This window comes from Monopterus albus, unplaced genomic scaffold, assembly GCF_001952655.1.
Source record: "Monopterus albus unplaced genomic scaffold, M_albus_1.0 scaffold376.1, whole genome shotgun sequence".
Lineage (NCBI taxonomy): Eukaryota > Metazoa > Chordata > Actinopteri > Synbranchiformes > Synbranchidae > Monopterus > Monopterus albus.
In genome coordinates, this window is record NW_018128256.1 from 216470 (window position 1) to 228310 (window position 11841).

At 39.8% G+C, this 11841-nt stretch overlaps 1 protein-coding gene across 5 annotated transcripts in view; it reads left to right on the forward strand.

The window, feature by feature from the left end:
- Positions 1 to 3443, forward strand: part of LOC109951328 (electrogenic sodium bicarbonate cotransporter 1-like) — a 43770-nt gene extending 40327 nt beyond the window's left edge. For all 5 annotated transcript variants that reach the window (XM_020585781.1, XM_020585784.1, XM_020585783.1 and 2 more), the window contains 2 exons: positions 1463 to 1542; positions 3358 to 3443. In XM_020585781.1, coding sequence (XP_020441437.1) covers positions 1463 to 1506 — 44 coding nt within the window. In that variant the 3' untranslated portion in view covers positions 1507 to 1542; positions 3358 to 3443. The remainder of the gene's footprint in view (positions 1 to 1462; positions 1543 to 3357) is intronic.
- The last annotated feature ends 8398 nt before the right edge of the window (positions 3444 to 11841 follow it).

The window sequence follows — 11841 nt, forward strand, 5'->3', positions numbered from 1 at the left end:
GTGGGAATTACCACTCCTATGTCTAAATACGTAATAATGCTGGTTAAATAGCATTAGACCAAATTTTTGTTACTACATTAAATCAACCCACTGCCATCTAGTTTGCTTTAGTACTGCACACTATACTGAAAAGATGAAATGCTCGCAGAGCAACTCAAGAGTATAATCTGCAACCAGTAACCATGTTGTCCTCCACACTCACACCACAGTTTGCATTTAGCACATGTAGAAAGAGAAAACGACTGCCGTTTAAAAGTGCAATGTGTAAGATTTAGATGGATCTGTTGGCAGAAATGGAATATAGTATCCGTAATTCTGTTTTCATTAGTGTGCAATCACCTGAACATAAGAATCGTTGCCTTTTGTGTAGTGGGTCCCCTTTCATGGAAGCTGCCATTTCTACAGTGGCCCGGGACAGATAAACCAAACACTGGCTCCAGATGTTGAAGCAGCAGAAATCTGGTGATGCTATAGAAGAAGAAGATGGGGAAAGAAGAAGAATCAGTGGCATGAGAAGTTTGAAAACCAAAATATGGAGAAAGGGAGGATTATACTTAGAATTTATAATAAGAAAAGGATAAAGATGGGTGTTGCCTTTCTCAGAGATTGCTGATGGGGGACAAACATTTCCAGACTGATGCTGAAGTTGCCTGTTTTCTGCTGGATGGGTGATTTATCCTAACAGCTAACTTAAATGCAGTTTGTTGGTTGATAGCTTTAGTTATAACATGGACATGGACATAGTTACCAACATAGTAATCTTCTTCCTCAAGTCAATGTTCAATTGATAATTTTACTAGGAATGTAGTTTTACATGTATGCCCTAAAATCTGAGTGAGAGATCGACTGGATTACTGCTCACGAGTCACTGCCTCTGTGTTTTTATTTATTTTTTAATTCAATTCAGTTTTAGTGGTATAGCACCAAATCATAATAAAAATAATCTCCGGGCACTTTACATTGTAACGTCTAGAGCTAATTGTTAACCTTCCATGTAACACCAGAGGTTGACTGAGGGCAACCCTGACTGCTCCACCACCTCTGCCTCTCCCTCAGCTCTATGTTACAGCGTGGACTGTCTGGTTTTTCACTCTACAAACATTAAAAAAACATGTATCCTGTTAATGCTGTCCTGCAGCCAAAAGCAGCATGTATTAGCGTGAACAGCTCTGGTATTGCCAGCAATAAAATGCTACCACAGAGGAGAGAAGCAACACTAATGATAGCTATCATACATCGAAGCTGACCCACACCTGTACGTACTAAATAGGTTAACTAAATTCAGTTTCTGAATATGTAGCTCTCTAAAGTAATGTCATCACATAACATATTCCTATGATGTGGTCGTAGATGACGGCATGACACCTGAAAAATGGGGAAGAGTCTGAATGGATGCAGAATGAATCAGAGGGGTCCTAGTTGGCTACAGTTACACTAATAACTGTTTTTGTTCTTTCCACAGGTGAGAAGTCTCCATCATTCCTTGAACGGCACACATCCTGCTGAGCAGCTTCGCTACTACCAGGCCAACTACTTGTCCAGGTGTGTGTGTGTGACAGTGACAGGTACAGGTGTAGTGTACAGTCTCTCACAGGTCAACTCAAATGGTAAAGTGCAGCCAAACAAAATGTAATTGGCTTCTATTTTCTTTTAAATTCATTCATGACTATGGAATCAAAGGTTGCAAAAGGTCAGAAGGCGAGCTAACTGGCTAATATATGCTAGTCTGAACTTTAAAGGTCAGCTAGGCTAATTAGTTTACCTATGGCTACCGGCTCAGATATCCCCTCATCTTGATCCTTTGGATTTGAATGTTACGGGACGGGGGGGAGGAATCTGAGGGCTTCTTCCACCACTGGCTAAATGTGCCACTATGAAAAAATAAAGACAGAGATTAAAGAAGGAATATCAGACTGAGATTTTCCAGGTGGCCAAAGCACAAATGCAAATAAATGACAATGCTGCTTCACAACTGCTGGAAGTGTAAATAAGTAAACATTTGCCAACAAGTTCACTGTATCAATTTATACAAGTCAGTGCTGTGTTCATAACTCGATTCCACTGCCTCCGATTAGCCATAAAAATTCAGGTTTCAACGTCTAGTTTTACATCTTTCTGTGGGCATAAACAACCCTGTGCAATCTGCAGGGGTGCACAGGCCAGAACCCATGGGTCGAACACACAGGGTCACATTTTGTTCTGACTGCTCTACAATTGTGTAGCCGTGTTGATGAAAGAGGATTAGTGTTTGGGACAATGTGTGAAAAGCAGCTCTGCTCACAGGGCATTGTGATGTCAGTAAAAAGCTTAGTTTTTTTATTGGTCTTCAGCTGCAGAGCTCAGACTGGCTGGCTGTCTTTTGTTCACATGACTGAAAACATTGTACTGACAGAACTACAGGCAACTTGAACTTATTGAAAAATGCTTCTTCAGCTTCCAAAGCCATTTTTCAAATAAACTATTTTATTATCTCTGAGTCACACGTTTGCCTATAAAATGATAATAGCTTTAAGTGGATCTGTGCCAGTAAAACTAAAGCAAGCATTTGAGGGGTCTGCAGAGTCAGTGACGTGGACATGAAGCAAAGTGCTACTGTGGTAGTGATGACATTATGCTGCCCCCCCAAAAAAAGCTGAAGATTTGTGGCTTCCTCTTTTTTTAATTATGAGAATTTGATGCACAATGGTAAAATGAATAACTTTTGTCTGACCCGCAGTCCAAAAACCCAAACAGTTGAAAACATCACAACAATTTCTGCAGTTTTATATATTAAATAGTCAGTTCTTTAAGGAAGCAGTCTCACCCCCGGCACCAGGTTTCTCTAAAATATAATTAACTGCAATGCCAGTTGTTCAGAAGGGATCTGTAGAATCCCCAAATACTTTTCTGAGTGAAAAATATTCAGTCTGCTGAATTATGAAAACTATTTTTAGTCTGTTTTCTTAGTTGTGACTCTGTGTCCTGTCTAGGTATCTGGTGGGTCTAGGTTTTGTTTTGATTTGGAAATAGTTGCAAAGATTTAATTTTTAAGAACCTGCCACCTGAGGCAGCAGGGCCAACTGCTAAACTAATATAATGTAGGTTTAAGGGTGGGTCAAGCTGCCAAGTGAGGGTAGGAGTTAAAAGTATGTTGAAGGTACTGTAGGTTACCAATGAACATGAATACTGGGCTTCCACAGATACAAGCACATTTAACTGTATACTGGTAACTAGTTTTATACTTAGAAGTACATTTTGCAGATTATCCTTCTGTATTTTATGCAGATATAGTTCTGAATGCAGGACCTTTACTTGTAACAGAATATACAAACACTTCAGTGCTGGCACATGTGCTAACAAAAGCTGCTTGTTTTTCAGCCCTGAGATGAGTCCGCTGAAGTCTGTGCCTCAGATTAGAATAGACATAAGCCCAGACGATAATTCGTTCTACTGGAAGAGCAGAGGATCTGAAACGTCTCTGTAGAGCACCGGACCACAGCCAAACAACCTGCAGTACTGTACCCACAGCACTACTGTTTCTTTTACTGAGTGAAAATGATCCTTTTAAACTCAAAATATGCTCCATGATTCCAAGACTGATTTTAATAAGTGGTACAAAAATATTACTACACCAAGTTAAAGAGATACAGTAAAGACTTTTTTTTTTTAATGAAGCAACTGTAAAATACTGCTTTCCTCACACTCCTGCTGTTGTATCACACTTTAACACTGATAAATTAACTCCTTACTATTCTTCTATGCAAATCCTTCCGCATATCGATCAATAGTAAAGCTACGTTCACATTACAGCTGAAGTGACTCGGGTCTGATCGTTTCACAGAAGTGTGAACAAACCGATTCAGATGTTTTCGGATCAGATCTGGGCCACTTGCATGTGTGCTCCTACATCCGATTCATACCCGATCTCTGACTCCACGAGCGCTGTCAGAACGGAATCCATGTGACTGTTTTAACATCTCCCTCTGCACATATCGCCTGTGGTCACCATTCAGCCTCGGCCCCTCACAGGCTGGTAACAATAAACATGGAGGAAAGCAAAAACAGCGAGGGGTCAGTGGAGAGACCAGGACGTTTCATGTGTGTTGGACATTTATGGAGAAGCTTCTGATCAAGCCAAACTGGAAGGAACATGTCGTAATTGAGCAGTTTTTGAGAAAATTGCATGATTTGATGGCATGCACATAGTTCATTTTCAGTTAAATTTGTGCATGTGCGGCGGTTCAGGAGCTCACTGGTGTTAACACAGGAGCCGACAAACAGGAATGTGTAGCATCAACACAAAAGCATCAGAAATGAGCATTAAAGCCTGTAATGTGGATGCAGCCTAAATGCCGCAGCTGTCTCCGACTACGCATGGAGTGCACTCCCTGCCCTTTTTATATCAACTTTGTATACAAATTGAATTTATCTAGTAACATTTTCCTGTAGCAGGAAAATTGTTTTGATAGCTCTACCTCTTGTTTTAGATCAATGCTTAAGAACAAATGTAACATGGTGATTTTTGACGCTGCCTGGGGTTTTGATATTTTCCTTGTGTCCTCTTGTTGAATGATGCAAGAGATTCACTGTATAACAATCTGTGAAGGAACTAGTTAAGCTGATTAACAGTTAATGAGGTAAATATTGTATTATTTTTCCACGCTGCTTTGATTGCTTTACCTTTTAAATTTTCTGACACTTGCTGAAACCTTTTTATATGCATGTTTCTAACAGTTCAGCAATACAAAATCATCCCATTGTCCTCTGCCAAATTTAAAACTAACTAGGAATGCATATCATGTAACTGCTTGTGCTGCATAAACTACTTTACCTAAGTGGCTTATAGGAGATTGATTCAGTCTGAAATTCTTATGGTGACGCTGTAATGAGGGATCATGAGAAGGGAGTCAAACCCACGTACTGCAGAGCTTCAGCCCACACCGGGTTTCTTTCTTTCTTTGTCTCAGCTGCAGTTGGAATTAGCTGATATGAAAATGGACTCACGGGTTTTGTACATTAATTCAAGTCAATCTTACCATGCTGTAGTATTCACACACTCATGTACATTCATCTAGTTACTGGTCATTGTAATTATTCCTCCAGACCACGCCAAACCTTTGTGGTGCAACGCCAACATCAGAGTTGAGGGCAATAATTCACAGAGATAGACTGTTATATCAGCCGACAGCGTCTTATTGCACACATATCTGCATCTGTGCTACTGATACAATAACTAGACTTTGCAATACAGAAAGGCCAAACTATTTTGATGTCACCATTCATAGTTTGTCCACTGTTGACTTCTGTAAAATGTCCTGCTCTGTTTGCATCTTTTTCACAATTTAAAAAACTAATGTAACGGTATCCACCCAAAACAAGACCATCAGTCAGTATCTCACTGTACCATTTTTTTTAAAACTCCCAGATATTAAACTCTGTATCTGTGTAGAAATGCATTGTAAAGTTTAGCCAAAGGTAATACGAGCCTTCAGCTGTTTCTGTTCACTAAATCAAATGCATATCTTGGTCTTCGATCCTGTTCTGTAAACTTACTCAGGCTAATATGTTATCAGGTTCAGCTGATCAGGTTAATACTCATACAGCTAACGTCGTTATTGAGAGGTGTGATTTCTTGAAAAATAAAGATATCTTGAACAATTTAATGCTCTTATTTTGAAATAAAGACATGACTGGCCGAGAGAGCAAATTTTATTGATGATTCGCAGTAATTTACCTCTTCTAAAGTAATTACCTCACATTTTCTAGATGCAAGTTAAATTTTAAACATGCTTTGGTTAAATGAAAAAAACAAACAAGCTTATTCCAGATCAGCTAACTCAGCTAGCAGCTACAACTGGCAGTTTTGCAACAAACAGAACATACCCGCCTGAGCGAGGAAACACCAAGAGGAAGTTTTGTTCTACAAAGACTAAGGCCACACATTTATCTCCAAATCTGACCTGTGCCTGAGTATGGTGTCTGAACCTGACAAGCTAACAGTATATAATGTCTGAACCCAACGCAGTTGAGTTTGTACGGTGCTTTTCCCCTTATCATTAAATGAAGCAGGTATTTGAGTGCACCAGCCATCTAGCCTAAAGTTTGACTTGCATGTCCAAACCAGACCCAGACCCAAACATAATTTCAAATTTCTATCCAAACCCAGCCCGACGCCTTTGGTGCCGACAGGTCCCATCACTTGGTTCTGGTATCCACACTGTAGACTGTTCATATTAATTTAAACTGATGCATTTTCACACAGAAAGAGGACTTTGTCTTTTTACTGTGTAGATGTAGGTATCGTTTCATTGTGAAGAGGAATGATTACAACAACCCAGAACTAGTTCAACATAAACACTGTATATCCAGCATGTGATGGACTTGACAGAATCTAAACTCATCCTTACTACAAAACATTAATCTCCATGCACAAACAGCATGTTTAGTCCATGTGAGTCCACAGTAACACAAAGAACAACGCCTCTCACAGCCTGGCAGGTATCGGCCGGTACCTACAGGACAACAAGCCGGACAGGCTTCTTACATAGTTCCTCATTCCAGAATCCCCACTGTAGATCTGAAGGGCACACTGAAGCACTTTCTCACTCAATGTTTTTAGCATCGCTATAGAAATGAAACTGTCAGAAGAGTGAGCCGCCTTCTTCCTCTGTAAATCATGTACATAAAGGCACGCTGGCTTACACCAAAATGCACAATTGTACCATCGCAGTTAGTGTTTACGTTGTTTCATCTGTCAGCAGCAGAACGTGGGAACAACCAAGACAATGTCTGGGAATCATTTTGTGGGGACGTTTAGTTTAAAGTGTGTAATTCTGTGTAAGCATGTCCGACAGAAATCTACAGCTTGTCATGTTAATTTTATTGAACGGAATAATGATATTTTTAATTAACTTTTTGTGAGTTTTTAGAAGAGGTGAAATGGATTATTTTAGAATTTATATTTTTCAAATGAAGTGTATATTGAAAATAAACAATTACCAAACTGTTGTGGTGAGCTGCATTTCAGTCTATGAGCACATAATACTAGAAGACGTGAGAAAATCTGAACTAAGGGAAACTGCTAGCTATTTTGGTTTAGTAAAATAAATGGAATTTATGTAATAGAGTGTAATTTGGACTGAAACAAGTCAATTATAAGATTGTTTATTCTAAAATGCAATGCTAATTGGAAACCGACTGTCCAACAGTCCAAGACCTCAAATTCAGTTTAATATCACAGAAAACATATTCACATTCAGGAAGCTGGAATCTGTGAGGTTTAAGAAGTACCAACGCATCCATGAGACAACAGGTCATCGGTTCCTCATCATTACTGATCCGCTCTCTCCCTCCAGTGTCAGTGCAGCAGCATTACAGGTCACATCAATTTATTGTGTCTTACTGATACCTGGTTACAGCAGGAAAAACACACCAGGCTAAATGAATCCACTCCACCTAGTCACAGTAACTGTCACATCCCTCGACGCGCAGGCCGAGGTGGAGGCGTGGCAGCGATCTTTGACAACTATTTGTCAACCCTAGACCTAAAGATAGTTAGAACTCATGCCCCTAAACATAGTGGGTGACTTTAATATTCATGTAGATGCTGACGACAGCCTCAACAGAGCATTCAATTCATTATTAGACTCTGGCTTTTCTCAATAGTATCAATACTCTCATTGTTATAATTACTGTTATTGATGAGATTCTGAAAAGTAGCTAAAGTTAATAATAAGAATAACTTTCATGCCAGAGAATCACATTCACACCAATATGAAAATGCAACTGCTCTTTGTTTCCACTAGAGGACCAGCGAGACCCATGGAAGAGATACAGCTGTAGGTTCTTCTCAGGAACTCCTGATATCTCTGTACAAAAACTGGGCCAAAATAAAATGTTCTGTAGCTTGTAAAACTATTTAAATCAGAAACCATCTGGTCAAAGACAAGGGAGGCTGTGGACACACAATCAGCCACTGTTAAATGGACAAAGGAATGAAAATGAATACATTTTAAAAACGAATAAACTACGATACAAGAGAAAGACAATCCCACTGACAGGATAAAAATAAACTCTATTGATATAAACCATGTTATTAAGCTGTTGTGTCTCTGCTCTGGAGGCAACTGTGTGATTCATCACCCTGCTGCAGCAGCGATCTGTAACGTATAATAGCCGCCTTCACGTTAGAGCTGAGTTTGGCTTTTTGTCCCTACAAGTGACTCAGATCTTTTCATAGAAGCATGAACAAACCAAGTCAGATTTTTTCCAAATCAAATCCATTTGGCTTTTTGAGGTGGAGAGTCTTTGTAGTTATTTAGGGGCTTTTTACTTGTTTATGCCCGGAGGCCCATTACCTCGTCGTCCATCCATGCCTGGACTCAGATAAGTGGCCGAAAGAAAGGATGGACTGATTTATCAGTTAAAATATAAAGTTACTACCTCAGCTCTTTTCCAGCCTAGAGGGTCTAGTGAGACTCAGAACACACTGAAACCATAAGCCGCTCCTTATGTCTCTTTGCCCCTCCCATCACACCTTGTCTCCTAGTGACAGCGTAAACCAGAACTAGGTTTGTATGGAACTGTGAGGTTGTCTTTGGATTTTCTGCTGGTCTTTTAGTGTTTGTAGGTCGCTCTCATTAACTAACAAGTAAACTTAGCAATCCAGTAGACAACTCTGTTATTGTTAATATGACACATAGCGCCACCACATCAGGGGAGGGGGGTCCCACTGTCACTGAGTTTATCAATGTGCAAAATCTGAATGCACTTTTAATATGTTATTTAACTTCTGCACGTGTTACGATTTAGGGCTATCAAAGGTTTTTGGTAGCCAAGATAACCATAAAAACAACCCTGCTTCAACAATAGACACAAATAAAGTTTAAAAAAAACTATTTTCTGGGCATTTTTTGTCATAATGATTAAGCTGCTGCTGTATTAAAATCATCTTTGTTTCCTTTATCTACCACCTGCAGCTCTCTGCCTCATGGTGCTGTGTCATTGTAAAGAATGTTCAGGATAGTATGGAGCTTCATTTACAGAGCTACATTAATCACAGCAAACCAGTCAGCAATCAGCTTATCATTGTGTTAAAGGGGCAAACGCACAAGATACACAAGTTTCTACATTATGGTCATTACAGCTTACTTTCCTTTTTCCTTCCTTTGTCTTGCCTGTCACATCCATCATCTTATGTTCGGTTTATAATGTCATACATAGAGAAAAACAGCAAATCCTGGCACTTGAGTAGCTAAAAATAAATAATCATCAAAACAGTTGCAGATTGTTTCAGCTCTACATATTACTGTTAAAGAAATGACTGAAATGAAAATTTTCCAGTTGTGCCAAGTAACTCACTGTACAACCAAAGCACTAGAGCTACACAGCTGATACATGTAGGGCCACAAGGAACAACGTGCACACACACAGTTGGGAACATTAAAATGAGCGGCAGTAAGGAGGACGGATGCATAGGACAACCAAAGAGTGGCCACACATCATCGCTATTTTGCAAATGGTTCAGATTTTTAAAGCTGGAAAAACGACACAGCAACATCTGCTGTAAAAGCGACTCGTGCCGATGAAGTCTGGGAAACAAGGACACAACAAACATTTTCCCAGTGTGCAGAAAGACGGGTCTGTTTCCCAAACCACGGTGCTACAGCCCAGCTCACTAACATTAATCCACTTAACGTTAGTTCAAACCCCAGCAGCAGGCGCCCCTGCTGCTTTTTCACTCATTACCCAACATAAAAGCTCAAAAAGAATCACTGACCCACCAAGTGCAAGCAGCAGTATTTCATGGTGAAAGAGATCATCAGAGAGAACGGTGGAAAACGAAAACGGCCACTGAATGAAACCTCCTCTATACAAGGATCTTGAAAAGCTAACGAAAATGGCTGACTCCTGGTGTAGAGCTGTGGGACGGAAACATCTAACAACAGCGCAGCTTTGTGCAGAGCGCACCTGTGCACACATTATCACCAAAACAGCATGTAGTGTAACTACAAGGCAGAGCCTGTGAGCACACACAGGATGTCAAGTTAATGATTCAAAAATATGATTGTTAAACCCTGAGATTGATCACAGACTCAATCTAAAACTGAATACAGCCCTTGTATATAAAGATACAGCAATTTAAAAGTATTTTTCTCATTAAAGAAATCCCATCAAAAACAACACATCAAATTGATCCTACCAACAAGTACTGTGTGAATCCAAAACCTGATATAGTCTAGTTTATCCAAAAACATCACAGCATATTCAAAACTTTCTTCAGTTATACTCAGGAATCAGAAGCTGTGAACACATGCCCCCTCTGCTCCTCTGTCCTCAGTCAGTAAAACCCAGTGCAGGGTGTCCTCTTTGATAAGCTGTATTTTGATCACCCAGTGAAATCTGCTGTTCAATCTCCTTCTTGCACCTGTGCAGCACTTCAAGAACTTGCTAACTTTCATCCATGCTTTCATTACATCCTGGTTAGATTACCCTTACTCACTGTATTCACTTGGTACCCATCCACACCTATGCAAACTTCACCTGCAGCAGTAAGACCACTCACAAGATCCAGTAAAAAATTCACATAACACCAACTTCACCCTGCACAGGTTACTTGTATATTTTACAAGTAACCTGTGCAGGTTTACTTTTTTTTTAAATGTCAATGATAACTTCTAAGGCACATTTGGAAGTTACACCTGTTTACATCACACGTATATTAGGGCCTTCCCTGGTAGGCTAGTGGTTAAAGCGCTCTCGCCGCGGCGCCCCGGGTTCGGGTCCAGGTTGCGTCAGGAAGGGCATCAGGCATAAAACACGTGACAAATGTCAACATGCGAATCGATTCACTGTGGCGACCCTGAAATGGGGAAAAAGCCGAAAGTGACATTCAATGAATTTTATTGTCAATTAGTAGGGTCTAGTCACGTGTGACATGGTGGACAGTAGTGAGCGTGGTTAGAGCAGAGACAAGTGGGCGACCAAAGTCACCTAAAGTTTGGGAGCACTATTTTACAATCAGAAAAGACTGCCCACTGCCAAATATGCTAAACTGTTGTGGCACATGGCGCTAATGCATTAGCACCCAAAGAAAAGACAGGGGGTTCCAGAAGAAGAATCTGGAACTAAGTCAGTCATTAACTGTACACACTGTGGAAAAGAGCAGCCAAGTGTTCTGTTCAGCACATTTAGAACTAAGTTTAAACAGTAGGTGTGCTCAGGAACATTAACGACACAAATGCAAGTAGTGGGGACAGTGCAGAGTACATAGAAACATCGCAAAAGCATTTTCAAATAACTGCATATTTGTTTTTATAATGTGGAAAAATTATTTCTGAATGTTTAATACATCTGATTAAGTGCTGAAGTAATATTAATCAGTTATTAAAATAGTTGTTAGTTGCAGCCCTGTAAACATATCAAGTATGTTTACTCAGGTACTGTCCCTAAGTACATTCTGCCTAATGAGAACTTTTATATTTGGTAATTTAAGTACATTTTAATACAAATACTTTGTGCATTTTACTCAAGTAAAACTTTACAGAGCTTTTACTCCTGCAGCATACTTCTACAGTACACATACTTCAAATAGCCAGGTACTTCTTTCAGCACTGAATGTAAACATCTACAGATTGCCTGACTTTAATCCTCAAACCTGAATGCCTGCTCAGATGGAGCAGGGTCGTGACCCTACAACAAACATTTGGCCTTAAATGGTTTAATCATCAGCAAGATGGGGTTCACTGAAAAATTGCTTCATCTCACACAAATATTTAGCTCAACTAATGAGATTAGAGCAGCACTGCCCGTGAAACAGCCAATATCTTTCCCATTATGTTTAATCAATTTTACCAATACAAT